Raw genomic sequence first — 27031 nt, 5'->3', positions numbered from 1 at the left:
GGGAGCGAATCCAAGCGGAGCCAGGAGATGGGAGGGGAAGGGGCGGGATCCTGGAGCAGCTCCCCCCAAGTCCTGACCCTCTGGGAGCCATCCAGGAGGGGGGGATCCCTGCCCCGGGGGATGGGATCCCTGCCCCGGGGGATTGGATCCCTATCCCGGGGGGTTGGATCCCAAAGGGATCCAGGAACAGCAGGACGATGGCACTGCCCTCCCAGCACGGGGATTTTGGGATGATCCCTCTCCCCTGGTCCGTGCTGGGAGCGGCCAAACTCATCCCTGGAGTGGCTGGATTGGGATCAGGGGTCCCCAATCCCACGAGGGAGGGGTCGGTGGGGGCCACCACGTGCCCATCCCGCAGTTACCCGGAGCTCCAGCAGCACTTTGGACCCACTGGGAATTCCCGTTCCAGAGGAGGAAGGACAGAGTTACTCCTCCTCCTCCTCCTCCTCCTGCAGCCCCTGAGCTCCCAAATCCAGGGGGTCCCTGGCTCCCCGGGGTCCTGGGGTCTTTGTGGGGGGGGTTCTGGGGGTGTCCAGGTCACCTCCAGGTCACCCCAGGACCCACCTGCGGGTCCCAGCCCTGCAATTCCCAGTTCCCGGGGTCCCAGCCCTGAGCCACCCCCTCTCGTCCTTCCTCCTCCTCCTCCTCCTCCTCTCCCACACTCCAAACAAACCAGGAACCACTCGGCAAAACAGATCCTTTTCCCTGTTAACCCTTTTCCCGCAGATCCCTGTGCCGGGAATGCCGCTCCCATTCCCGCGGGAGCCCCCAAATCCCACTTTTCCAACCCGCTGCCAGCTGAACCCCAGATCCTTGGGGCTGAATCCCAAACCCCTGGGGCTGAATCCCAAATCCCTGGCGCTGCCCCCTATCCCCACCTTGTCCCAGCTCCGGACGGATCACACACCTTGGACAATCCCAGCACGGCCGGATCCAGGAGGGATTTCATTTCCTGGGAAAAGCCACCACGGAACGAGTCAGTCCCGGCTGGAACGACCCGATCCCGCTCCAGAGGCACCTGCGGGGAGGGGGCGGGGGTACAATTCCCACCCCCAGGGAATCTCCGGGAGCATGGGGAAGCTCCGGGAGCTCAGGACAGCCGGGGTGCCCCGGAACCGCCGCCCGGTGGGGGCAAAAAAACAAGGAAAATCCCCGATTTCCACCCCCTGGAGCCAACGTCCCCCGGCTCCGGCTCCCGGCTCGCGTTCCCCGGGATTCGTCCCGCCGGGAATGCGTTTGTTTGAACAGCAGGGCGGAACGGGGACCTTTGCGCGGGATTCGGGAGGTGCCGGGAGGTGACACTTCCCGGGATCTGGGATGTGGCTCCTGCTCCTTGTTCCCTGTCCCCCTCCGCGGCGCCGGGATGCGCTGCCAGGGTTCTCCAGGAATTCTGTCGGGTCTCCGTCCCGGGATCCGGGGCAGGGAACGAGCCTTTTGCCAGGTTTGGGGATTAAATTCCCGTTTTCCGAGGGGTGTCTGGAACCGGCTCCTCCTCGCCGGGATCCCCTCAGGGGTCTCATCCTGCCCCACCCCACAGTTCCATCCCCCGAATTCCAGGACCAGTATTCCCAGCGCCAGCACCATTCCAAGCTCAGGAGTTCCGGGATTTGGGATCCAACACGGGCATTCCCATCATTTCCCCCATCAAATCCTGCCCTAAACCCCCCCAAAAAGGCACCGGGAACGAGTCACCTCTGCCCTTTTCCAGCTGCAGATCCCGCGGGAGCAGCACCAGCATTCCATGGGGATCACCCTCACCTCTCATCCCCGCGAGGAGATTCCTGGGCTTGGGAACATCCCCGTGGGCTCCACTGGTCCCAGTAGCTCCAGGGGAACCCTGGAATCCCTCGGATCCCACGGGTTCCAGCGGGCAGAGCGGGGAGTGGGATGAGGGGGTAAGGAATTCCAGCTCCAGGCCATTGTCCAGGGACAAAGGGACACTGTTCCCTCGGGATTGCCATCCACCAACACGGAATTCTTGGCCCTGGGGCGACCGGAGCCACCACGGGGGCACCAACGATTGGATTGTGCGGGGTGAGACCCAAATATGGGATTTTTTATTTTATATCCAAATTGTACCCAAATATTGGACTTTCCACCAGAATATCGGATTGTCTGGATTATATCCAAATATTTTCTATCCAATTATTGGATTTCTCCATTCAAATATCGGGATTTTTTAAAATGACATCCCAGTGTTCGTACCCAAACATTGCGTTTTCGTATTCCAACGTTGGAATTTTGTACCCAAATATCGGGAATGACTTAAACATCAATTTGTCCAAAAGGGTGAGATCCAGGAGAGGACATTCCCAACCCCCTGGGAGGGACGAGCATGGAAGGGGAAGGACATCCCAAAAATCAGCCGTGCCTGGGAAATGTCCCATTCCCTGTTCCCACTCCTGTTCCCTGTTCCGTGTTCCCGCTCCTGCTCCTGATCACGTTCCCGTTCCCTGTTCTGTGTTCTCAATCCCGTTCCCTGCTCCTGTTCCCTGTTCCCGTTCCCTGATCCCGTTCCCTATCCATGTTCCATGTTCCATGTTCCGTGTTCCGTGTTCCGTGTTCTGTGTTCCATGTTCCATGTTCCGTGTTCCATGTTCCATGTTCCGTGTTCCATGTTCCATGTTCCGTGTTCCGTGTTCCGTGTTCCATGTTCCGTGTTCCGTGTTCCGTGTTCCGTGTTCCGTGTTCCATGTTCCGTGTTCCGTGTTCCATGTTCCGTGTTCCGTGTTCCGTGTTCTGTGTTCCATGTTCCGTGTTCCGTGTTCCGTGTTCTGTGTTCCATGTTCCGTGTTCCGTGTTCTGTGTTCCATGTTCCGTGTTCCGTGTTCCGTGTTCCGTGTTCCATGTTCCATGTTCCGTGTTCCATGTTCCATGTTCCCCGTTCCCGATCCCGCTCCGGGCTTTGCCGCTCTCCCCGTGCTCCGCAGCGCCCCCTGGCGGTTCCGGGGTCGGTAGAGGGGGCGTGGCTGGGTTGGGGGCGTGGCCTCCCGGGCGGTGCCGCCCCCTGGCGGCGGAGGGCGGAGCGCGCCAAGATGGCGGCGGAGCCGGAGCCGGGCCCGGGGCCGGACCCGGAGCTGGAGGAGCTGTTGGACAGTGAGGGGGGCACGGGGGGCCTGGGGGCCACTGGGGTCGGCGGGGATCGGGGGGTGGTCACTGGGGTGAGCGGGGGGCCACGGGGTGCAGGGCGTCGGGAGGGGCTGCGGGTCATGGGGGCAATGAGGGTCATGGGGGCAATGAGGGTGGGGGCCACAGGGGGTGAGGGGGTCGGGAGGGGTGGGGGTCATGGTGGGCAGTGGGGTCCGGGGTCGTTGGTTTCAGGGGGCTGGGGCTGTTGGGGTCAGAGCGGCCGGGGAGGCTCTGGGAGGGTCATTGGGTGCAATGGGGGACGGGGGGATCAGTGGGGTGTGGGGGTTCGGGACGGGTTATTGGGGTACGGGGCACTGGGGGGTCGTTGGGGTGGGCAGGGGCCCTCGGGGTGCAAGGGGGACTGGGGGTCGTTGGGGTGCAGCTGTTGGGGTGCAGTTAGGGGTGAGGGTTATTGGGAGGCAATTGGGGGTGCAGGTATTGGGGTGCAGATTATTGGGGCGCAGATTTTGGGTGAAGTTACTGGGGTGCCATTGGGGTGAGGGTTATTGGGGGGCAGTTATTGGGGTGCAGTTTTTTAGGGGCAGTTATTGGCGTGCAGTTATGGGGGGAGGTTATCGGGGCGCTCCTTTGGGGTGCATTCTCGGTGTCCCCGTGGGACGCAGGGCCCCCACTCCGCTGACTGGGGCACTCCTATTCGGAGGGTCCCCCTACTCCTACACCCCCCCAAACCCTCCCTGACCCTCCAACCCCCCCAGGTGCCCTGGATGACTTCGAGAGGAGCCGCCCTGCGCCGCCCCCTCCTCCCTCCTCCTCCTCCTCCCTCCCCTCTCCCTCCGCCGCCGACTCCGCCAAGGTGGGACCCCCCCCCTTTCCCCGTCCCCTTCCCCAGGGGGCTGTTTGGGGGCAGCCCCCGAGCCCCCCTGTCCCAGGACTCGCTGTTCTCGTCCCAGGAGCGGTTCTTCCAGGAGCTGTTCGAGGGGGAATTGGCGTCCCAGGCGGCTGCCGAGTTTGAGGAGGCCATGCGGGAGCTGGCCCGGCAGGAGCCGCAGCTCGTGGAGCAGTTCCAGAAGCTCTCGGAGGCGGCTGGGAAAGTGGGTGAGTAGGGGGTGGGATGTGGGGAACAACCCCCCTGCCCTCTGGGGGCACCACGAGGCGGGGAAACACCCCCTGCTTGCGCCACACCCAGTGTTGTCACCGCCCAGATCCACCCACGGCGCCCTGAGGGGGTCCCTGGGACAGCCAGGGCTGGGACAGGGATTTGGGGGATTCCTGGATCCATCCCTGTGACAGTCAGGGCTGGGACAGGGATTTTGGGGGGTCCTGGATCCATCCCTGTGACAGCCAGGGCTGGGACAGGGATTTGGGGGTACCCCCAGCACCCTCTGGGCTTCCCAGGTGCCAGCCTGAGGCTCCCAAGATGATCCAGGTGAGGTTCCTGGTGGTGTCCCCCCATTCCCAATCCCACAGGCCCTCAGGACTCCCATTTGGGGTTGGGGTCCCCAGGAGAGCACCTGTCCCCCATTCCTGGCCCATTCCCATCCCATTCCCTGCCCATTCCCATCCCATTCCCTGCCCATTCCCAGCCCATTCCCAGCCCGTTCCCATCTCATTCCCGGTCCATTCCTGGTCCATTCCTGGCCCATTCCCAGCCCATTCCCAGCCCATTCCCGGCCCATTCCCAGCCCATTCCCTGCCCATTCCCAGTCCTTTCCCGGCCCATTCCCACCCCATTCCCAGCCCATTCCCAGCCCATTCCTGGCCCATTCCCAGCCCATTCCCAGCCCATTCCCGGCCCATTCCCAGCCCATTCCCTGCCCATTCCCAGTCCTTTCCCAGCCCATTCCCAGCCCATTCCTGTCCCATTCCCACCCCATTCCCACCCCATTCTCCCCACAGGCCCCGACACTGCCTCGCAGCAGGAATTCACGTCCTGCCTGAAGGAGACGCTGAGCGGGCTGGCCAAGAACGCCACCGACCTCCAGGTACCCCCCCTATCCCATCCCCGCCCGTTTGGGGTCCCCCCAGATCCCGGGGGTCTGACGGGTGTCCCCCAGAACTCGCCGGGCTCGGAGGAGGAGCTGGCCAAGGCGCTGGAGGGGCTGGGGCTGGAGGAGGGGGCCGGGGACGGCGTCCTGCCCGTCATGCGCAGCCTGATGCAGTCCCTGCTGTCCAAGGACGTGCTCTACCCCTCCCTCAAGGAGATCACCGACAAGGTGGGGGGGCCAAAAAGGGGGAGAGGGGTCCCTGAAAACCTGGGGGGGTCCCTGGGGGTGTGGGAAGCACGGGGAGGTCGTGGGGGGCCGGAGGGGTGGGAGTGGGAGTGGGATCGGGGTGGGGGGTTTGGATGGGAGGGGGTGACCCCCACAGAGGGGTTCTTGGGGGGTCCCTGATGCCCCCAGGGTCTGCCCCTGGCACCCCTGGGGTGTCACTGTCGCTTCAGGGGGCCTTGGGGGTCCCGCCTGTCCCTGGGCTGTGGCCCTGGGGGGTTCCCTGGAGCCTTGGGGTCCCATGGGGGCGTCCCAATTGCCCCCCCTGACACCAGTACCACCCCCAGTACCCCGAGTGGCTGTGGCAGCACAGGGGGTCCCTGGGGTTTGATGGGGGGTTCCTGGGGTTTTATGGGGGGTCCCTGGGGGTCCCAATTGCCCCCCCCACCCCCAGTACCCCGAGTGGCTGCGGCAGCACAGGGGGTCCCTGGGGTTTGATGGGGGGTCCCTGGGGTTTGATGGGGGGTCCCTGGGGGTCCCAATTGCCCCCCTCATCCCCAGTACCCCGAGTGGCTGCGGCAGCACAGGGGGTCCCTGGGGTTTGATGGGGGGTCCCTGGGGTTTGATGGGGGGTCCCTGGGGGTCCCAATTGCCCCCCTCATCCCCAGTACCCCGAGTGGCTGCGGCAGCACGGGGGGTCGCTGCCGGAGGAGCAGCTGCGCCGGTTCCAGGCGCAGCATTCCCTGATGTCCCGGCTGTGCGCGGAGCTGGAGCGGGAGCAGCCGGGGGAGCCCGAGGGGCAGCGCCGGCAGCGCTTCGAGACCCTGCTGGACCTGATGCAGCAGGTGAGGGGGGGCTGGGGGGGACCCCTGAACCCCCTGCCCGCCCAGACTGACCTGACCCCCCACAGCTGCAGGACCTGGGACACCCCCCCAAGGAGCTGGCAGGGGACACGGTGAGTCTGGGGGGGTGGGACCCCCTGGGGACCCTGCAGGGACACTGGGGATGAAGGGAGACCCTACAATAACTCTGGGGGCACAGGGAGACCCTACAATAATGTGGAAGGGAGGTAGAGAGTGACCCTACAATAACATGGGGGGTTTGGGCTGACCCTACAGTAACATGGGTTGACACAAGGAGACCCTACAACAACACAGGGACCCCCCCCCAGCACACCTGGGGACCCCCAGTCCCCTGGGGTGACCCCCGTGTGCCCCCCCAGCCCCCCGGATTCAACCTGGAGCTGCCAGGGGGGGCGAGTGGGGAGCAGTGCCGGGTCATGTAGGGGGGTCCCGACCCCCCAGGACCCCCAGGGACTTCCCCCAGGGCCCCCCCGGGGCCCCCCTGCCTCGACCCCCGCCAGTGACGTCGCTGAGGAGGAGGAGGAGGACGAAGAGGCACCGCTGGAGCTGCTGCTGTGCCCCCCGCCCCCCGATTTGGGGGGGGTTGTGGGGGGTTTTTTGGGGAGAGGGACACAGGGACCCCCCCATTTTGGGGTGTATCCCCTCAACCCCCCCCATGGTGTCCCCAATAAAGGTGTTGGTGACTCGAGTGGCTCAGAGGGCCTAAAAATGGGGGTGGGACTGGGGGGACCCTACAATAACACAGGGGAGACAAGGAGACCCTACAGTAACATTGGGGGGTAAAAGGAGACCCTACAATAACACTGGGGGGACAGGAAGTGACTCTACAATAACGTGGGGCAGAGGGGAACAAGAAGACCCTACAATAACATTTGTGGATATAAAGTGACCCTACAGTAACGTGGGATAACCCGAGGAGACCCTACAATAACAGGTGTGGACGCACAGTGACTCCACAATAATACAGGGGAACACAAGGAGACCCTACGATAACATTGGGGGTCACAGGGTGACCCTACAATAACACTGAATGACCCAGGATGACCCTACAATAACATTGAGTGACACAGGGTGACCCTACAACAACATTGGGTGACACAAAGTGACCCTACAATAGCATTGGCTGATACAGGCTGACCCTACAACAACACAGGGCGTCCCTGCAGCACCACAGGGAGCAGGCGTGACCCTCAGACAACACGGCGACACCGAGCGACCCTACAATAACATCGGCGGTTCCCACAAACAGCAGGGGGGGAAGAGGCGCCGTTCCCATGACAACGCCGGGGCGCTGCCGTAAAGCGCGGCGGCGCTCCGGGCCCCGCGGTGTCGCGCGGTGTCGCGCGGTGCCGTCGGGCGGCCCGGCGGGGGCGGGGCTGTGGCGATGGCGGAGAAGGCCCGGCCCGGGCCCGGAGCGGGAGCGGCCGGGGGGGCCCCGAACTGAGCCCACCCACCCCCGGGGCACCGCGGGACCCCGGCACACCCGCCGAGCGCTCGGGTCGGTGCGCGGCCTCCGCAGCCCCCGCCCCGCCGGGCCCGCAGGGCCCGGGCCTTCCGGCAGGGGAGGGAGGGGACAGGGGAGGGCACGGGGACTCCCGGGGCGGCGGGCGTGGGTGGGGAGGATCCCTGGGAGTCTCTGAGAGTCTGGGGGGCCCTGAACCTTTGGGGGGGACCCTGGGGATGGGGGGGCTCTGGGTCTTTGAGGGGACTCTGGCGGGGGGTCTGAGCATTTGGGGGGGTCCCTGGGAGGTCCCGGAGCCTCTGGGGGGGTCTGAGCCTGTAGGGAGGTCCCTGAGATTTTGGGGAGGGCTGGGGGGGTCCCTGAGGGCCTTTGAGTCCTGTGTGCCCAGGGATCAGGGGGGTCCCCAAAAACCGGGGTTCCCCAAAACTGGGGGGTCCCCGGGGGTCAGAGGGTTCCTCAGGGACTTGGGGGGGGGTGTCTCCAAAAATCGGGGGGTTCTCCAGGTATTGGGGGGTCCCCAAAAATTGGGGGTCCCCAGGAATCAAGGGGATTCTTCAGGGATCCAGGGGGTTCCCCAAGGATCGAGGGGGTCCCCAAAACTGGGGGGTCCCCAGGCTTTAACCTGCCGTCCCCCCCCCTCCAGCCCCGCTGTTCCTGTCCCCTGGCACAGGTGAGTGCCCCTGGATCCCCTGGAATTTCGGGGGTTATCCCGGATTTCCTGGGCCGTGGGAACACCCGGGGACGCTCCTGGAATGTGCTGAGGCCCCCGGGGCTCGTTGAGCACCGTTAATTAACCATTAATTAGTGCCTGCCCACGCCGGCAATGGGCTCCTGGCTTTCCCAAAAGCTGGAAAAATCCATAGGGAATGAGGGGCTGCCTCCCCGGGAAGGGCAGGGGGTGCTTCCCCGTGGGAATTCAGGGCTTCCAAAGGGGAAGCTGCTTAATGAGCAGCGCTAATTAGCAGCATTAATTTGCAGCACTGGGAGCTACCGGGCTCCAGGGAAGGGTTGGGATGATCCAGGGATGTTCCCACTGGGGGGTTTCCACCCCCATCCTGGAAAAGTGGGATTTTTCCCGTTTGGACCCCCCAAAGCTGTCGGGGAGGTGGAGATGGAGGACCCCAATCCTGGGGGCTCCATTCCAAGGGATTTGGGGGCTCCATCCCAGCGTGGGGAAATGATGGATTTGGGGGAGCAGCCGGAGGCTGGAGCTGGTCCCACATGGAAGTTGGGCCTTGTGGGATGGACAGGGAATGACCTGGGAATGACTCTTGGAATTGCTGCCCAGTTTGGGGGCCAAAAAAGCGGGAAGGCTCAGCCGAGCGAGTCCCGATCCCGATGTCCAGGAGGCTCTGGAATGCCCTGGAATGCCCAGGGATATTTTTAGGGATCTGGAGCGTCAGGCTCGGAGCATGTGGAGCTGGGAATGCTGATCCTGTCCAGATGTGCATCCAGGGAGCTGCCAGATCCTTGGCTTTTGGGTTTTTTTATGCTCAGCTCCCTGAATTTCCCAACTTTTCCTTCCTCCGTGGTTTGGGAAGGGATTCCTCACCTATGGAAGCACATTCCTTGTTTTCTCACCTTGGTGGGAAGCTCTTAAGGATAAAACAATTCCCCTGCTCATCTCTGGCATTCCATGGGATTCCTGGGAGATCAGTGGAGCTCTCTTGGGACAACTGGGAATTCCAGGGAGCTCCTGCCTGTGCCCCCTGGATCTGCTCCTGCCCCTTCCCATGGATTTGGGGGGGGCCAGGGCTCCTTTCTGGGGGACATCAGGTGTCTCCTGGAGGGATTCCAGGGGGAATTTTGCCTGGGAATGTGTTTAAAAACATGTCCCTGGGGTTAAAGTCCCTCGGGATCAACAGCTTTTTCCGTGTGTCCTGGAGCCTTCCCGGAGCTTCCTCCGGGGTTTTTCCTTGGAAAACGGGGCCTTAGGGCCCATCCCTGGGCCTGGGGGGATTATTTGGGACATGGAGACAGGATGGCTCCAGCCCTTCCTTCCGTGTGTCCCACGCAGGGAATCGCTCGGGAATCCGGGATGTCGGACAGAGGGAGCAGCATGGACGGCAGGACGGACATCGCCAACGGTGAGGGGACACCGGGGGGCTGGGGACGGGGCTGGGGACAGGGCTGGGCACAGGGGACAGGGCTGGGCACAGGGGGACAGGGCTGGGGACAGGGGACAGGGCTGAGGACAGGTGACAGGGTAGCACTGAGGGTCACAGTGTGCCACCCATGTCCCCCCAGGCAGCCTGTCAAGCAGCCCCGAGGACATGTCGGCCGAGGACGGGCGCGAGACGTCGTCGGGGATCGAGGTGGAGGCGTCGGACGTGAGCCTGAGCCTGACGGGGGACGAGCCGGCGGCGCCCGCGCGCGGCCCCCGCGGGGACACGGACAGCGACAGCTCCGGGGAGCGCGACTCGGACAGCATGGACGACACCGGCCACTACTCCATCCCCGAGGAGCCGCGCGGCGACGGCGACGAGGAGGAGGACGAGGAGGAGGAGGAGGACGAGGAGGAGCAGCGGCGCTCCCGCCGCCGCTCCCTGCGCAAGCGGCCGCCCCACGAGCGCGACTCGTCGGACGAGGAGCAGGCGCTGGAGGACTGGGTGGCCTCGGAGACGTGGGCGCTGCCGCGGCCGCGCTGGAGGGCGATCCCTGCGCTGCGGCAGCGCCAGCTCGGCTACTGCGCCCGCTTCGTGCCCGAGGCCTGCGGGGCGCGGCTCTTCGTGCAGCGCTTCCGCCTGCAGCACGGCCTGGAGGGCCACACGGGCTGCGTCAACACCCTGCACTTCAACCAGCGCGGCACCCGCCTGGCCAGCGGCAGCGACGACCTCAAGGTGCTCGTGTGGGACTGGCTGAGGCGCCGCCCCGTCCTGCAGTTCGACAGTGGCCACAAGAGCAACGTCTTCCAGGTGGGGACGGGGCCTGGGGGAGCAGGAGGGGCTGAGGGAGCAGGAAGGGCTGGATCTGAGCCCCAAATCCCACACATGTGCCCTAAAATTCGCTCCCCCAGTGGTCCCTGTTTGGGGTGGGATGGGATGGGATGGGGTGGGAGAATCCCAGGTACCCCTCAGCTGGGTCAGGGGGAGCAAAGGGATATGGGATGAGTTCAGCTGGGACTGATCCCACAGCTTTGCCCTGGAATCCAACATTCTGAGGGTCCCTGTTCTGGGGAGAGGAGAATTCCAGGAGAGCCTCACCTGAGGCAGGGAATGCTTGGGAAAGGTGCTGGAGGAGCAGGGAGAGTGTTGGAGTGGTTCAACCAAGAATGACCCCAAAACCCACAGGATGGTTCCCAGGAGAGCCTGGGATAATTGCTGGGATGGTTCCTGGGAGACCTCAGATTGATCCCCAGGAGAGCTTGGGATGATTCCCAGGATGATTTCCAGGAGAGCTGGGATGATTTTTGGGGAGAGTTTGGAATTATGCCCAGGAGAGTTTGGGATGATTCCTGGGGTGATTCCTGGGAGATCTTGGGAAAACTGCTAGGATTACCCTCAGGAGAGCTGGGCTGGTTCCTGAGAGTGTTTGGGATGTGTCCTGGGAGAACCTGGGATAGTGCTGGCAGAATTACCGGGTTGGTTCCCAGGAGAGCCAGCACAATTCCCAGGAGGATTTGGGATGATTGCTGGGAGTGTTTCCCAGGAGATCTTGGGATAATTCCCAGGAGAGCTGGGACGATTCCCGGGACATCTTGATGTAATTCCCAAGACAATTCCCGAATCAAATCCCAGGAATCCCCCCCAGCCCTTCTCACCCTGCCCTCCCCTCCTGCTGCATCGGGGAGCTCCCCTTCCCCTCTTCCCTCCATATCCCTCCTTTCCTTGCACTAACCCCACCCCCTGCCCTCCCCCTTTTCCCGTTTTCCCTGTTTTCCAGGCGAAATTCCTGCCCAACAGCGGGGACTCCACGCTGGCCATGTGTGCGCGGGACGGGCAGGTCCGCGTGGCCGAGCTCTCGGCCACCCAGTGCTGCCGCAGCACCAAGCGCGTGGCCCAGCACAAGGGGGCCTCCCACAAGGTGAGGGAGCGGCATTCCCGGGAATCCTGGCTCCGTGGGAACCCCAAATCCGGCTGGGGAACCCCAAATCTGGCTGGGGAACCCCAAATCCGGCTGGGGAACCCCAAATCCGGCTGAGAGTGGGTGCATTTTGTCCACTTCTGGGTGCATCTGACCCTGTTCTGGGTGAATTTTTTCCATTTCTGGTTGGGTTTTCTCCATTTCTGTGTGAATTTTGCCCATTTTGGGTTGGATTTTGCCCGTTCCTGCTGGGTTTTGTTGGATTTTGCCGGTGCCCGGTTCCCAGGGCGCCCATTCCCAGTTTTCCTGTTCCCAGCTGGCGCTGGAGCCGGACTCTCCGTGCACGTTCTTGTCGGCGGGCGAGGACGCCGTCGTGTTCACCATCGACCTGCGGCAGGACCGACCCGCCTCGTCAGTGGGAACGGGGGATCCGGGCAGAAAAACACGGGATTTGGGCAAAAATGGGGGATCGGGGGGAAACCCGGGAATTCTGGGGGGAAAATTGCGGAGTTTGGGGGGAAAATGAGGGAATTTTGGGGGGAAAAATGGCTGGTTTTGGGGGTGGGGTTGAGGGGGATGATGGGTGGTTTTGGGAGGAAAATAGGAATTTTGGGGGGAATTTTGGGAAGCAAATGGGAATTTCTGAGGGGAAAAAATGAATTTTTGGCTAATAAATTGGATTTCGGGGAAAAAGGATTTTGGGGGGAAAAAAACAAGGGGCTTTGGGGGAAAATGGGGATTTTGGGGGAAATGGTTTGATCTTTTGGAAAACCATTGGGAATTGTTCAATCGCTTGGGAAAAATCTCTGAAATGATTTTCCAGTTCCCTGGAAAACCTTTGGGAATAGTTCAGTGCCTTGGGAATGATTCAGTTCCCTGGAAAAACCTTGGGAATGGTTCAATTCCCTGGAAAATGCTGGGAATGGTTCAGTCCCTTGGAAAACCCTTGGGAATGTTCCCCCCCTCCCCGGAGCTCAGGTTGTGGGGGGTTTGTCCCGTGGAATCCCGGGGATTTTGGGGTGTGTTTTTCCTGGGAATGTCCCGTCCCGTTGGGGCTCCCCGGGATGGGGGTTTGTTGTGATTATCCCGGGTTTTCTGTTTCCCAGGAAGCTGGTGGTGACGAAGGAGAAGGAGAAGAAGGTGGGGCTTTACACCATCTACGTCAACCCGGCCAACACCTTCCACTTCGCCGTGGGCGGCAGAGACCAGTTCGTGCGGTGAGCCCCCCAGTCCGGGAGACCCCAAATCCTGGGAGACCCCGAATCCTGGGAACCCCTCAGCCCCAAATCCCAGGATCCCCCTCAGGCCCAGATCCCGGGTGTTCTGTGGGTCCTGCCGGGGTTTGGCCCTGGGATTGATCCCTGGGAAACCCATCGGGCTCGCACTGGGATGTGCTGGATCCGCCTCCTTCCCTCAGGAATCCTTTTGGATCTGTCTTGGATCCTACAGAAATCCCTCGGGAATCCTTTTGGATCCCTCAGGAATTTTCCTGGATATTTCAGGAATCCATGAGGAATCCTCCTGAATCCCTCAGGAGTCCTCTTGGATCTGTCTCAGATCCCTCAGGCATCTCCTGGATCCCTCAGGAATCCCTCAGGAATCCTCCTGAATCCCTCAGGATGGAGCTCCTGGAGTGACAATTCCTACCCTCGGGAACCCTGGGAAGGAGGTCAGCCCCCAGGTCCCTCCCCTGGGAATTTCAGGCTGGAATTTCAGGCACGGGAGCGTCGTTCCCGCTCCCAATCCTGGAATTACTCCTGGAATTGCTCCTGGAATTCCACCCACGCCGCGTCTGGCACTGAGGCAGCAGCTCCCCGACTGCTCATCCCACAGCTCCCACAGCTTGGGAAGAGAGGGCTTGTTTTGTTGGGAATTTCGAGCCTCCTCTGCTCCTTTTCCAGGGCTTGGATCCCGCTCTGGCGTCTGGAGCGAATTCCAAGCCTTTGCTGTCCGCGATTCCCGCAGGATTTATGACCAGAGGAAGATCAATGAGAACGAGAACAACGGGGTCCTCAAGAAGTTCTGCCCCCACCACCTGGTGAGGGGGCACTGGGGGCACTGGGAGGGGCTGGGAGCCCTCGGAGCGATCCCGTGGGATCTTCCCGATGTCCCGCCTGGAAAAGCGTCCCCAGGGCCCAGCAAACCCCCTGGAACTCGGGGTGGGGGGGTTTTCCCTTTAACCCCGATTTTCTGCTGCTCGTCTGGGCATCAGGAGGGGTTTTTTGCTGGGGGGAACACCCCCAGCTCCCTGCTCAGGTGTGGGAATTCTGGGAATTCGGGCTGGAATTCCAAGCTCTTTCCCTCTCCCCTTTCCCAGGTGAACAGTGAGTCCAAAGCCAACATCACCTGCCTCGTCTACAGCCATGACGGCTCAGGTGAGCCCCGGGGGGGCTTGGGGGGGCTTCCCAGCACCCCGAGCCCACCTCATTCCTGGCTTCTCCCGCTTGGAATTGCAGAGCTCCTGGCGAGCTACAACGATGAGGACATTTACCTGTTCGACTCCTGCCACAGCGACGGCGCCCAGTACATCAAGCGTTACAAGGGGCACCGCAACAACGCCACGGGTGCGGCCCCCGCAGGGCACAACCCCCCCCAAACCCAAAATCTGTGTCCCTGGGGGCTTGGGAGGGTCCGAAATCCCCCAAAAATCGGAGATTCCAGAGCCCCCCCGCTCACCTCGCAGCACCACCCGGCTCGATGCCACCCCTGGGGAGGGGGAAAGGGGGGAAAAAATGTGGGGAAAAAGGGGAAAAGAGGGACAGAGGGGGAAGGGGAAATAGAGGGGGAAGGGGAAAAATGAGGGGAAAGGGGGGAAAAAGGGAAGGGGGAAAACAGGAGTAAAGGAAAAATAGGAAGGGGGGGGAAAGGGGGGAAAGGAAAAGGGAAAAAAGGGGAGGGGGAAAAAAGGAAGGAAAGGGGAAAAAGGCACCCCCAAATTCCCTCCACATCCCATTTTATCCCAGCTTGGTCCCTCCAGCCTTTCCTCTCCCCCCTCAAATAAAAAGACCCCCCCTTGGAAACTGGCTCAGGAAGGGACTCCCCCTGCATTCCTGGCCGGGAATTCCGCTGGGACTGACTCAGGCTCCTCGTTCTCCCTCGTTTCTCCCGGTTCTTCCCTGGAATTCCCAGTGAAAGGGGTGAATTTCTACGGCCCCAAGAGCGAGTTCGTGGTGAGCGGCAGCGACTGCGGCCACATCTTCCTGTGGGAAAAATCCTCGTGCCAGATCGTGCAGTTCATGGAGGGGGACAAGGGGGGAGTGGTGAGTCCCCCCCGCCTTCCCAGCACCCCAATTCCCTGGGATCCTGCGGGATTTATCCTGGTTTTTGGGGTGGTTTCACCCCAGGAGCAGCAGCTCCCCCCCCATCGCCCCCATCCCGTTTTTCCCGGGTTTTCCCACGTTTTCCCGTGTTTTCCAGGTGAACTGCCTGGAGCCCCACCCCCACCTGCCCGTCCTGGCCACGAGCGGCCTCGACCACGACGTCAAAATTTGGGCCCCCACAGCCGAGGCCCCCACGGAGCTCACGGGGCTCAAGGAGGTCTGGGGGGGTTTGAGGGGGATTTTGGGGGGTCCTGGGGGAGTTGGGGGGGTTTAGGGTGTGTCAGGAATGTTTTGGGGGAGTTCTGGATATGGGGGGGTTGGTCAGGGGTGTTTTAGGGGGTTGGAGAGTTTGGGGTCACCCTAAAGGGACTTAGGGGGTTCTTGGGGGGTGTGGGGCCATATATAGTGGTTTGGGGGGGATCCCAGGGTGGGTTTGGGTTCCTGGGGCGGCTCCCAGTGTGTGTGTGACCCCCCAAACCCCCCCAGGTGATCAAGAAGAACAAGGTGGAGCGGGACGAGGACAGCCTACACCACACGGACATGTTCGACAGCCACATGCTCTGGTTCCTCATGCACCACCTGCGCCAGCGCCGCCACCACCGGGTACGGCACGGCCCCAGCACGGCCCAGACACAGCCAGAAATGCTCCTAAACACCCCCAGAAACGCTCCCCAGCACGGCCCAGACACAGCCAGAAATGCTCCCAAACACTCCCAAAAACACCCAAAACCACTCCCGAAACCAGCCCCAAAAACAGCCCCAAAAACACCCCCAACTTCCCCCTCGCTGACACCCCAAAACCCCCCTTGACCCCTTTGCCCCTTTTTCCCGCTTTTTCCCTCATTATCCCAGTTTTCCCCATCATCCCCCCATTATCCCAGTTTTCCCCCATTATCCCCCATTCTCCCATCTCTCCCCATTATCCCAGTTTCCCCCATCATCCCCCCATTATCCCAGTTTTCCCCCCATTACCCCCATTCTCCGTGTCCCCCCAGCGCCGTCGGGATCCCGGGACCGATACCCCGTCGGAGGATTCCGGGACTTCTTCGGACACGTCGGACGAGGAGGAGGAGGGGCCGGACCGGGTGCAGTGCATGCCCTCCTGAGGCCCCCAAAACCCCCCAGACCCCCCCAGAGCCCCCACCCGCGAGGGGAGGGGCTCCCACCCCACTAACAACACTTTGAGCTTTGTATTGTAACCCCTCCCCCAAACCCCTCCCCACCCAACCCCCTTATTTGGGGTCCCTCCCCCCTTATTTGGGGGTATGCCCTGTCTGGGAGACCCCCAGTGTGGGGACCCCTGATTTGAGGGGCCCCTCCCACTTTTTTGGGGTCCCCTCCCACGTGGCGGTCCCCCCTGTGACTCCCCCTTATTTGGGGGTCCCCTCCCAATTTGGGGGTCCCTCCCCTTATTTGGGGTGTGTCCCCCAGTTTGGGGGTCCCTCCCTTTATTATTATTTTGGGGGGGGGCTGTCAGGGGGGATCATTTTTATACTAAAACCATCCCCCCCCTCCCCCTCCTTCTCCTCTGCTTTTTTGGGACCCCCTCTTTCCCCTCCCCACACCCCCTTGTGCTCCCCATTTTTTTGGGGGGAGAGGGTCTGCACCTTTGTGCCTCCGAGGGTTGTTTGCAGAGAGAGCTGCTTGTTTAGTTTGTACATATCAGTGATTTGCACTTGGTTTACCCCCCCCAAAACCCTCCCAAAAAAACCCAGAACCCTCCAAAAATTCTTCTTTTTTTCCCCCCTTTTATTTTTTTTGTTTTGTTTTGGGGTTTTTTTTTGGGGGGAGGGGGGTCGGGGGTGGTTTTTTCCCCTCCCCCCCCCCTCCCATGTCACTGTTTAGAGGCCTAATTTTATAACGTATTAAAAAACAAACAAAAAAAAAACAACAAAAAAAACACCAAAAGGGGGGAAAAAAACTCAAGAAAAAAAAACACAAAAAAACCTTGGATGTTTATCGAGTTTAAAAAAAAAATGAGAAGAATTGTAAAAGTTTGAATATATATTATATATAAATGCAATAAAAACCAACAGAGCCAGGCTGGGGGTCCCCAAATCTGTGCCCCCCACCCCTTCCCCTTTCACCCCACTCCCCCCCCAAAAAAACCCAGCTGGGTTTGACCCGTTTTCCCCCCGTTTTGCCCCAAAAACCCCTCGCACAGAGCAGTTGGTGGTTTGTTTCTCTCCATCCTTTATGGTTGTACAGTCAGCACGGTCGGGGGGGGGTCACACACAGACAGGGCCCCCCCGGGAGGGTTGGGGACACCCCCCAAAACGGGGCCCAAACAGTCGGGTTTGGTGGGGGTTTTTTTAAGCCAAAATCACAGTTTTTTAGCGGGAAGTTGGGTGAGTTTTGGGGGAAGTGGGGTGAGTTTTGGGGGACACATACACACAATAAATAAGGGGAGGGGGCACAGGGAGCTTCGGGGGGGGGGACACACGGACCGGCGGCTGCTGCGGGTTTTAGCTTTTATTAAATAAAATATATTAACATTTCACTCTCTGCAGTGCCCCCAAAAACACACCCTCCCCTCCCTGGGTTAGTAACTAGAGCTGAACCCCCAAACCCGCCCCCCTCCCCAGAATACCCCCCTCACAACCCAGTCTGAGGGGCTCCTCCCTCCCAGTTTGGCACTGGGGGTGTCAAAAATGGGGGTCATGGGGGGGGATTTGCCTCAATTTGGGGGGGGGCGTCACTTGTTGCCCCCCTTTCCCCACACACACACTTTGTCACCTCCTTGTTCCCCCACCCTCTGCAGCCCCCCAAAAATGGGGCTGAGGCCTCACAAACTCACCAAGTCCCTCTGCAGCTGCTTGGGGGGGCAGAGACCCCCCCCCAAATTCACCTGACGCTCCTCACCCTCCCCCACCTGCCCTGTCCTTCAGACCCCCCCCAAATTGGGGTGGGGGTGGTCCCAGGTACTTGTGACCCCCCCAAATTGGGGTGGGGCTCCCACTGCCCCCATTCCCCCCCAAATTGGGGGGTCCAGTGCTTGTGACCCCCTCCTGGAATGAGCTGGGAGGGGTCCCAGTGCTCGTCATTCCCCCCCATGGCCCCCAGAATTGGGGTGGGGGGTGGTCCCATTATCTGTGACCCCCCCCCGAATTTGGGGGGGGCTCTTAGTGCTTGTAACCCCTTTATTTCCCCCCCCAAATTGGGGTGGGGGGCCATCCAGTGCCTGGGACCCCCCTAAATTGGAGTGGGGGGTCCCAGTGTCTGTCACTCCCCCCCTGTGCCCCCCAAAATTGGGGTGGGGGGTGGTCCCAGTGTCTGTGACCCCCTGGAATTGGGTTGGGGGGGAGTGCCAATGTGCCCCCCCAAACCAGGGTGGGGGGTGGTCCCAGTGACCCTCCCTCCCATTAAACCAAAACCGGGGGTGTCCCTGTTCCTCCCCCCCCATTGAGGGTTTTGGGGGGGTCCCCTGGGAATAACAAAGCCCCTCCCCCCCAGACACGCCCCCCACACTCACACGAGCCGCCCCCTCCCCCTCCCCGGGGGCTTTCAGAGCCGTTCGTGCCCGTCCTGCCCCTCCCCACCCCCGTGCCCCCGGGGCTGGAGATGGGGGACACGGGGGGACCTGGGGGCTCAGCCTTCATCCTCCTCCTCCTCCTCCTCAGGCCTTTTTGGGAGGGGGGCCAGTTTGATGATCTCCTCCTCCGAGGGCTGCCGGATGATGTCTGTGGGACAGGGGGGTCAGGGGGGGCTCGGGGGGCTCCAGCCCTGCCCTGGGGGTCAGGGGGGGCTCCAGCCCTGCCCTGGGGGTCAGGGGCAGCTCTGGGGGTCCCGGCCCTGTCCTAGGGGTCCCTGGCCCTTCCCTGGGATCAGGGGGCGCTCTGGGGTTCCCCCTCCCAGCCAGAGGGTCCCCAGCCCTGCCCTGGGATGATGAGGGGGGTCCCTGGGGGTCCCTCTCCCTTCCCCGTGTCCCTGGGGGGGGTCCCTGTCCCTTCCCTGGGCGTCCCCGTCCCCGGGGGGCCGTCAGGGGGTCTCACCCTTGTACTTCTTGGCGCTGGGGATGCGCGTGAGCTTCGTGTCCACCTCGTCCTCCTCCGAGATCTTGAGCACCTGCGTCCGGTACTGAACCACCTTGGTCAGCAGGTCCGGCCGGCGCGAGATCTCGAAGATGTGCTCGATGTACGACAGGTTGGCTGCGGGGACACGGCGGGGCCGTGGATACGGGGATGGGGGATAGAGCGGTATGGACACAGGGATAGGGGATAGAGGGGTATATGGACACAGGATGTGGGGATAGAGGGGTATGGACACAGGGATAGGGGATAGAGGGGTATATGGACACAGGGATGTGGGGATATAGGGATACAGGGGCATGGATATAGGGATATAGGGATATATGGACACAGGGATATAGGTATATGGATATAGGGATATAGGGATATACAGACACAGGGATATAGGGACATGGATATAGGGATATGGATATAGGGACATGGATATAGGAGATATGGAGATATGGACAGGGATATATGGACATCTGGATACATGGACATATGGACACATGGATATAAGGACATGGACACATGGACACACGGTGACAGGGACATATGGACACAGACATGGGGACACACATGGACATATGGACACAGGGATATATGGACACATGGACACAGGGATATATGGACATATGGACACAGGGATATATGGACATGTGGACACAGGGGTATATGGACACAGGGATATATGGACACACGGACACAGGGGTATACGGACACACAGACACAGGGATATATGGACACACGGACACAGGGGTATATGGATATATGGACACAGGGATATATGGACACACGGACACAGGGGTATATGGACACACGGACACAGGGATATATAGACACACGGACACAGGGGTATATGGACATGTGGACACGCAGCCACACAGGGCCAGGGCTCGGGGTGTGTCCCCCGTGTCTCCAGGGCATCACCTCTGTCCAGTTTGCTGTGGCGCTCCAGGAAGTCGAACCAGTGCTGGCCGGTGGCGATGGCGTCGCCCTCCCCGCTCGGGATGTCCTCGCGGCACGCGGACTTGAGCTGCTCCAGGTCCTCGGCCGTGATGTTCTGGGCCAGCTCCTCCAGCAGGCTGCGGTACTCGGCCATGGCTGAGCACGGGGAGGGGGGGCAGACACGCGCGTGTCACGAGTGGGAACGGGCTCAGCCACACGTGTCACGAGCAGCACGGGACTCAGCCGTGGGTGTTACGAGCAGGGCCGGGCTCAGCCCCCCGTGACGGGAGCACCCCCCTGAGCTCGACCCCTCGTGGCAGGAACTGCCCTGCCCTTGGCCACCCCTGTCATGAGCTGCCCGGCCTCAGCCACCAGCATCACAAGTGGCCCACGACAGGAGTAGCTCTGGCCCCGGCCACCCGTGTCATGAGTGTCCCTGGCCTCATCCATCCATGTCACGAGCTGCCCGGCCTCAGCCACACATGGCATGAGTGTCCACAGCCTCAGCCACGCGTGTCACGAGTGGCCCCAGCCTCAGCCCCCCCCGTTCATCCCCCGCCGTGCCCCGCGGCCGTGACTCATGTGACACTCACGGGATGTGACAGGGACCGACAGGGACCGACGGCGGCTGCTCCGTGTGCCCCCCCCTCACGCCCCCGGGCATGGGGGGGCCCCACACGTGCCTTGGCCTTGCACAGACCCCGCCCCCCACAGTATGGGGCTGTTTGCACGTGCACCCTGGGGGGGGACCCCCCTTTGCACTGACCCCCCCGTCACTCTCAGACCCCCCATCACACTCACCCTGAGCTGGGAGGGGGAAATCGGGACCACCCCCATTCCTGCGTGGGGAGGGGGTTGTATGTGGAGGGGGAGGGGTCGTGTCTGTATGGAGGGGGGGGTCACTGTCCCCCATCTCCCGCTGGTCCACGGTTGCCATGGCGATGCTGCCACCCACGCAGGGATGCGGTTGCCATGGCAACCGCATCACCCGCCTGCCCCGTGCCCCCCCCCCGTGTACTTTGGGGTGTTTTGGGGGCTGGACACTTGCGGGCACCCCCCGCGGGTCACACAGACACGGGGGGGGTCACACACGTTTGGGGGGGCCACACACACGGGCATGGCCACGTTGTGTCCCCCCCACTCCACACACACGCATGCGCCCCCGCCCCCCCACTCGTGCCTGCACCCGTAAACAACTCCCCCACGCACAGACGCTCCCCGCCCACGGCCCCCTTACTCACAGACACCCCCGAAGAACAGACACCTCAACCCACGCTCCCGCCCCACGCTCCCCTTACACACAGACACCCCTCCCCACGCACAGACCCCCCTTATCCACCACCCCCTCCCACGGCCCTTCCTCAGAAAGTTACAGACCCTTCCCCCCCAATCCCCCCAAAATCCTCGCGCACGTGCGGCCGCGCGCGCGCCCCCCGCACACGGACACGCGTGTCCGAGCCGTGCCCGAGCCGTGTCCGGGCCGTGTCCGGCCCCGCTCCGGCCCCTTTAAGGCCGCCGATGACTCAGCCCTTGGCCCGGACACCGGGTCCTTCCGCCGGGGGGGGGTTGGGACCCCCCCGCCCCTCTCCCGTGGCCTCCTGCCCGTTCCCAGGCTCGGCCCGTCCCCCCCCGCGCCGCGTTCCCGCGGGGAATGCGGGAGCAGGGGAGGGGGAGAGGGCGGTGATGCCCGCGACCCCCCCGAAACAGCGGGACCCCCTCCCCATTCACGGTTCTCATGCAAAGCGCCTCATGAATATGCACGAGGGGCGTGGCCCTGCGGGGACCCATTCAGTGGGGCGAGTGGGGGGCACCGGGGGGGGGAGGTTAATCCCGCCGTGGGGGGGGCACAGGACACGGGTGGGCCGGTTCCTTCCCGCCTTTGTCTCCCCCATCCCCGCGGGGGGGTTTTGGGGGAGAGTGTGTTGTTATCCTATCGCTACCCCCCCTTCCCCGTGTGTTTTTGGGGTGGGTGGGGAGAGCGGGACTAGGGGGGGAGGGTCCCCCACGAACCCCCCCCACGCAGCGTGGGGACAAGGGACCCTTTGTGGCGCGGGGAGCGGCGCTGCCGCCTCCGGCCCCCCCGCAACCCCCCCGATCCCGGGAATGCGAGTCATGGCTCCCGCCCCACGGCCACGGTCCTGGCCCCACGGACACCCCCCCAGACCCACGGACAGATCCCAGATCCACGGCCACTACCCCACGGCCACGCTCCGACCCCGCGGCCACTCTCCGGCCCCTCCTCGACCCCCCTCGCCGCCCCACGGAGCCCCCCGGGCACCGCCCTGACCCACGACCACCGCCATCGTCCTGCCCCTGGGGTCCCACCCGTGTCCCGGGGGGTCCCACGCGTTCCGAGAGGTCCCGCCGCCCTTCCCCCCGGGCGCAGCATCATCCCCGCGGCGGCTCCTCGCACATCTGGGGCACATCTGGGCGCGCTGCCCCCCCGCCCAAAACGCGCCCTGTGCCTCAGTTTCCCCACGCGGGGCCGCGCGGATGCTCCGCGGGACGGAGCACGGGTGGGCATGGTCGGGGGGGCGATGAACTGTGGGACCCCCCTCCTCTCCTCCCCAAAATCCCTCCCCGTCCCGGCGCTGCGACGCGGAAGCGGCGGCTCCGCGGCCCAGTTTGGGACCAGTTTGGCCCCAGTTTGGCCCAGCCCGGGGCCGCGTGACCGCCTCACGCGCCCTTTTCCCACTCGTGTTCCACAGGAATCCGGCCACGCGCGCCCCCCCTAAGGGCCCCACCCGCGGCGAGGGGGGGTCAGCCCGTCCCGGGGGACGGGGTGGCATCGCTGGCACTGGGCGGTACTGGGAGCACTGGGTGGCACCGCAGGCGCGGGACGCGCGGGGTGGGGGGGACCCCGCGCCCCACGGGGAACGGGGGACACCCACGGGGGTCTCGGGTGGCGATGGGGGGGTCCCGATGTCACCGCGGGGAGGGGGGGTGTTCGTGGGGGGACCACGTGTCCCGTGCGGGGACAGGGACCGGGGGGACCGGGGGCACCGGGACCGGCACCGGGGGTAATGGCGGGTCCCGCGTCCCGCGTGGGGACCGGTAGGCACCGCCTGTCCCCCCTGTGCGTGTCACGGGTTCGAGCCCCCGGCAGCCAAAGGGGAAGTGAAAGGCGGGGATGGGGGCACGGCGGGAGGGCCGGGGGCACCGGGGTCTGTCCGGGACCCCGGCGCCGTTAACCCCTTCCTGACCACCCCGGGGGTCATCGCCGGAGCGGGGGGATGCTCCGAGGGGTGGGGGTGGTACCGGCGGGGGGCTGGGAAGGGGGGTCCGTACCCGCGCTCTGTGTCCGATCCAGTGGCCCGGGATCGTCCCCGGCAGCGGAACCGGGACCGGATGGAGGCGGCCACGGGCGGCGACCGGCGCGTCCATCCGGGCCTGGGGGGGCTCCCGGGGCCGCCGCCGGGGCCGGGGGTCGCGCGGTGGGTCCTAGCCCCCCCCCCAGCCCCCACTTACCGGCCGCTGTCGCTGCCGGTGCCGGTGGCGGAGCCGCTCCGGGGTCTCGGTGCCGCCGCTCTGAGCGGCGGGCGGGGGAGGGAGGGGCTTAACCGGGCGGGGTCCGGCAGGGCGGGGCTTAGAGGGGCGGGGTCAGCAGGGAGGGGACGCCCCCGGGAACCCCCCGGCAGAGGTTTGGGGGCCTCGTGCGTGTCACCCCCGCGAAAGGAAGGGGGGGAGAGGGGGGCACGCGAGGAGGGGTCACTGTCGCACCCCCCGGGACCGGAGTGGGGAGGGATCTGGCCCCGGGATCCCACACAGGGATCCCACATCGGGATCTGGCCCCGGGATCCCACAGGGGGATGTCACACGGGGCTGTTGCTTGGGGGGATATCACCCCAGGGTCCCTCCCAGGGATCTTGTCCCGCAGGAGGCGGGATCTGTCCCAGGGATCTCACGCAGGGGTTACTGCACAGGGATCTCGTGTGGGGGATCTCACGTGGGGATCTTGCACGGGGGATGCTGCACACGCAGGGGTCTCACTCGGGAATGTTTTATGGGGGTCTCACTCAGGGATCTCAGGTGGGAATCTCGTGTGGGGACCTCAGGGGTCTTTCACAGGGATCTCACCCCCTGGATCTGATCCCCATCATCAACCCCCCCCAGTGACACACCCTGGTTCTTTTTGGGGGGATTTTATGGCCTAATCATCATCATCATCATCATCAAGGTCATCATCATCATCTTCGTCGTCATCATCATCTTCATCATCATCATCTTCATCATCATCTTCATCGTCTTCATCGTCATCATCAGTACTGTCCCCCCCAGGGCCGATGAGCCCCCCCAGGACCCCCCGGAGCCACTCCTGGATGTCCCCCGGGCCTGGCAGATCCTCCTCCTCCATCTCCAGCCACACGCTGCCAGCCTGGGGGGAGCACGGGGCGTGGGGACACCCCAGGGGCTCAGGGGACACCCTGGGGGGTTCGGGGGACACCCCGGGGGCTCCGAGGACACCCTGGGGGGGTCCCCGGGGGGGTCACACTCACGTGGGTGTTGTTGAGCACCCCCAGCTGGGGCCGGGACAGGTCGAGGTCAAAGATTTCCTCCCAGTAAGGGACGAGCTGGGGGAGGGGGGCACACAGGGATCAGGAGGTCGGGACCCCCCCGGATGGCACGGGGAGGTCACGGGGGGTGTCCCCCCACCCCGGGAAGGGACCGGTACCAGCGGGAAATCGTCGGGATCGATCCAGAGGATGCTGAGCTGGGGGTTATCCGCTTTGTCCCGGGCCACGTCCTTCAGGATCTCCAGGAATTCGAAGCCATCTGGGAAGGGGGAGGGGAGTGAGGGGGGCTGGGGCCCCCCCTCAGTGTCCCCTGCTCCCCCCGGGCCCCCCCTCACCCGGATCATCCCCCTCTGCGAAGGCCACGACGTGGATCCCGTCCATTGCATCCTGCTGGGGGGACACGGGGGGGTCACTGAGGCGGGGGAGGGGGTTGAGGGGTCCCCATGGATGGGGAGGGGCAGGTGATGGGGGCAGGACCTCCCACTCACCCAGGCCTCTTGCATGGTCTGGGGTTTGAGTTTCCTCAGTGTGGCCCTGGGGGATGGAGGGGGTGAGGGGCACCCCCAAATCTGCCCCCCCGCCCCCCACGAGACGTTGCCCCTCACCCTCCACCCCCGGGCTCTGCTGGAGGGGGATGTTCGAGGGGGAGGGCAGGGGTGAGGGGGCAGGACAGCTGGGCTGGACATTGAGGGGGGGGCACAGGGCTGAGCCCCCCCGCCGTGGCCGCCAGGGGGGGCCGTGGAGGGTCCCCCCATCTCCCGCGGGATTGAGGCCGCGGCGGGGGGGGGGGGATGATCCGAGGGGGGGATTAAGGCTGCGGGAATATCCCGGCAGCACCCGGGGCTTTAACCCTGCCCGGCCTGGGGGGGCTCAACCGCCCCCTCGGGACCCCCCCGACCCCCCGGGGGCAGGGAGGGACCTCCCCACACTACTGAGGCCTCACAAACTCGTGTCACTGCAGGGGCTACCGCGGGCAGGGTGGGAAAGGGGCAAGGGGGAGCTGGGGGAGCTGGGAATCCCCTGTCCCCATGGCAACCACATCCCATGGTAACCACATCCCCATGGCAACCACATCCCCATGGCAGCAACATTCCATGGCAACCACATCCCCACAGCAACAGTCTCCCATGGCAACAACATCCCATGGCAACCATATCCCATGGCAACCACATCCCATGGCAACCACATCCCATGGCAACCACATCCCATGGTAACCGTCTCTGATGGTAACCACATCTCCATGGCTGATATTTCCCTTGGCAACCTGTCCCCATAGCAACCACCTCCCCATGGCAACCACATCCCATGGCAACCACCTGCCTTGGTAACCTGTCCCCATGGCAACACCCCCCCCTCACCCCCCAGACCCCCCAGTTTCAGGATGGGGGTCCCCCCGTCCCCCCCACCGCTTGTTCTGCTCCACGAAGGTCACGATGGTGGGGGTGTCCCCAGGGACCCCCCCGAGGGTCCGGGGCAGCTCCTGGAAGGGGGGGTACAGGTCGATCTGGTTCAACCTCAGCCTCAGCCTCTGCGCCACCTGGGGGGTTGGGGCGTCCCTGAGCACCCCTGGGAGCTGGGGGGGTGTCCCTGAGCACCTCTGGGTGCCGGGGGGTCACCCCACGCCCCCCGGCCCCCCAGCACCCACCCGGCTGTCGAAGGTGGCGAAGAAGGACACCGAGGGCTGGAAGTGCCGCGCGGCCGCCATGAAGGAGCGGAAACCTGGGGGGACACAGCGGGGACACGGGCTGGGCTGGCACTGGGAGGGCACTGGGAGGGCACTGGGACACAGAGGGCACACACGGGGGGCACGGGTGACACAGGTGACAGGTGGGAGGTCCCACGTACGCTCCGAGTGCTGTCCCTGGAAGTACCCGATGACTTTGGGCTCCTCCTCGAGGTTCCCGAAGTGCTGGAGCTGCTCCTCTACCACCACCACCACCGGCTGCTCCGGCACCTGGGGGGCAGAGCAGTGTCCCACCAGTGCCCCCCAGTCCCCACCAGTGTCCCCAGTGCCACAGGGGGGTCACTGTCCATCCCGCTAGTGTCCCCTGGTCCCCACCAGCATCCCCAGTATCACACAGGTGCTGGTACCAGTGCCTGTCCCACCAGCACCCCCCAGTCCCCACCAGTGCCTCCCCCGTGCCCACCTCTGTCACCAGTTCCTTGTCCCGGGGTTCCCCATCCCGGGGTTCCCCATCCCGGGGTTCTCCATCTCGCGGTTCCCCATCCCGGGGGTCCCGCGGGAGCAGCGCCAGCCCCGGGAAGCGCCTCAGCAGCTCCCGGTGGTCCCGCGGGGTCACCGCGACCACCCGGGCCCGCCCACCGGGGGCCGGCAAGTGCAATCCCCCCCGGCACGACCCCCCCGGGACCCCCGAGCCCAGCGCCAGCAGCACCAGCGCCCAAGCCCAGCGCCACATCGGGGACACGGGGACACACGGGCACGGGGACACACGGACACACAGACACACGGACACGGGGACACGGATACGGCCACACGGGGACACGGACACACGGCCGGGAGTGGACACAGGGAGAGAGGGACGGACAGACGGACAGGCGGGGAGGGGGCTCAGGGAGCAGCGGGGACCGACACGGGA

At 63.7% G+C, this 27031-nt stretch overlaps 5 protein-coding genes across 6 annotated transcripts in view; 3 read left to right on the top strand and 2 right to left on the bottom strand.

The window, feature by feature from the left end:
* Nucleotides 1–27031, top strand: part of LOC126647899 (protein S100-A10) — a 136382-nt gene that overhangs the window by 29115 nt on the left and 80236 nt on the right. The window lies entirely within an intron of this gene.
* PEX19 (peroxisomal biogenesis factor 19) lies at nt 2947–6848 on the top strand. Its single transcript, XM_050330448.1, has 8 exons — nt 2947–3096; nt 3846–3943; nt 4020–4185; nt 4987–5072; nt 5145–5303; nt 5966–6142; nt 6208–6252; nt 6520–6848. Exons 1-8 carry the CDS (start codon nt 3036–3038, stop codon nt 6580–6582), a joined length of 855 nt encoding a protein of 284 aa, XP_050186405.1. The 5' UTR covers nt 2947–3035; the 3' UTR covers nt 6583–6848.
* On the top strand, nt 8120–16383 carry DCAF8 (DDB1 and CUL4 associated factor 8). The gene is made up of 13 exons (XM_050330398.1): nt 8120–8292; nt 9640–9709; nt 9870–10537; nt 11505–11645; nt 11962–12056; nt 12752–12862; nt 13611–13683; nt 13963–14020; nt 14102–14209; nt 14775–14905; nt 15063–15182; nt 15452–15568; nt 15961–16383. Exons 2-13 carry the CDS (start codon nt 9661–9663, stop codon nt 16069–16071), a joined length of 1782 nt encoding a protein of 593 aa, XP_050186355.1. The 5' UTR covers nt 8120–8292; nt 9640–9660; the 3' UTR covers nt 16072–16383.
* PEA15 (proliferation and apoptosis adaptor protein 15) lies at nt 18546–23492 on the bottom strand. Of its 2 annotated transcripts, none has more exons than XM_050330492.1 (4): nt 23389–23492; nt 19903–20076; nt 18958–19113; nt 18546–18645 (listed from the first exon to the last, which is right to left on the bottom strand). In XM_050330492.1, the coding sequence occupies exons 2-4, from the start codon at nt 20072–20074 to the stop codon at nt 18554–18556; spliced, it is 420 nt and encodes a 139-aa protein (XP_050186449.1). In that variant the 5' UTR covers nt 20075–20076; nt 23389–23492; the 3' UTR covers nt 18546–18553. The 2 variants fall into 2 exon arrangements, with proteins under 2 accessions (XP_050186449.1, XP_050186450.1); XM_050330493.1 differs by lacking the exon at nt 23389–23492 and adding an exon at nt 23209–23227.
* On the bottom strand, nt 23957–26851 carry CASQ1 (calsequestrin 1). Its single transcript, XM_050330307.1, has 9 exons — nt 26582–26851; nt 26280–26388; nt 26080–26153; nt 25841–25971; nt 24923–24968; nt 24770–24824; nt 24593–24693; nt 24417–24491; nt 23957–24295 (listed from the first exon to the last, which is right to left on the bottom strand). The coding sequence occupies exons 1-9, from the start codon at nt 26849–26851 to the stop codon at nt 24071–24073; spliced, it is 1086 nt and encodes a 361-aa protein (XP_050186264.1). The 3' UTR covers nt 23957–24070.

Source organism: Myiozetetes cayanensis, unplaced genomic scaffold (genome assembly GCF_022539395.1).
Source record: "Myiozetetes cayanensis isolate MyiCay16 unplaced genomic scaffold, myiCay2020 scf41, whole genome shotgun sequence".
NCBI lineage: Eukaryota > Metazoa > Chordata > Aves > Passeriformes > Tyrannidae > Myiozetetes > Myiozetetes cayanensis.
Note: the sequence above shows the minus strand (reverse complement) of the source record. Positions and strands in the feature narration are given on the sequence as shown.

Coding starts and splice junctions, on each gene's coding strand:
- PEX19 (XM_050330448.1), top strand. CDS start 3,036: ATGGCGGCGGAGCCGGAGCCGGGCCCGGGGCCGGACCCGGAGCTGGAG. Junction 3,944..4,019: donor CCGCCGCCGACTCCGCCAAG/GTGGGACCCCCC, acceptor CCCCTGTCCCAG/GACTCGCTGTTCTCGTCCCA. Junction 6,143..6,207: donor TGCTGGACCTGATGCAGCAG/GTGAGGGGGGGC, acceptor GACCCCCCACAG/CTGCAGGACCTGGGACACCC.
- DCAF8 (XM_050330398.1), top strand. CDS start 9,661: ATGTCGGACAGAGGGAGCAGCATGGACGGCAGGACGGACATCGCCAAC. Junction 14,210..14,774: donor GCACCGCAACAACGCCACGG/GTGCGGCCCCCG, acceptor TGGAATTCCCAG/TGAAAGGGGTGAATTTCTAC. Junction 14,906..15,062: donor AGGGGGACAAGGGGGGAGTG/GTGAGTCCCCCC, acceptor CGTGTTTTCCAG/GTGAACTGCCTGGAGCCCCA.
- PEA15 (XM_050330492.1), bottom strand. CDS start 20,074: ATGGCCGAGTACCGCAGCCTGCTGGAGGAGCTGGCCCAGAACATCACG. Junction 19,114..19,902: donor CCACAGCAAACTGGACAGAG/GTGATGCCCTGG, acceptor GTGTCCCCGCAG/CCAACCTGTCGTACATCGAG. Junction 18,646..18,957: donor CAGCGCCAAGAAGTACAAGG/GTGAGACCCCCT, acceptor CCTGTCCCACAG/ACATCATCCGGCAGCCCTCG.
- CASQ1 (XM_050330307.1), bottom strand. CDS start 26,851: ATGTGGCGCTGGGCTTGGGCGCTGGTGCTGCTGGCGCTGGGCTCGGGG. Junction 25,972..26,079: donor TCGCCACCTTCGACAGCCGG/GTGGGTGCTGGG, acceptor CCAACCCCCCAG/GTGGCGCAGAGGCTGAGGCT. Junction 24,492..24,592: donor ATCCCGACGATTTCCCGCTG/GTACCGGTCCCT, acceptor CCCCTCCCCCAG/CTCGTCCCTTACTGGGAGGA.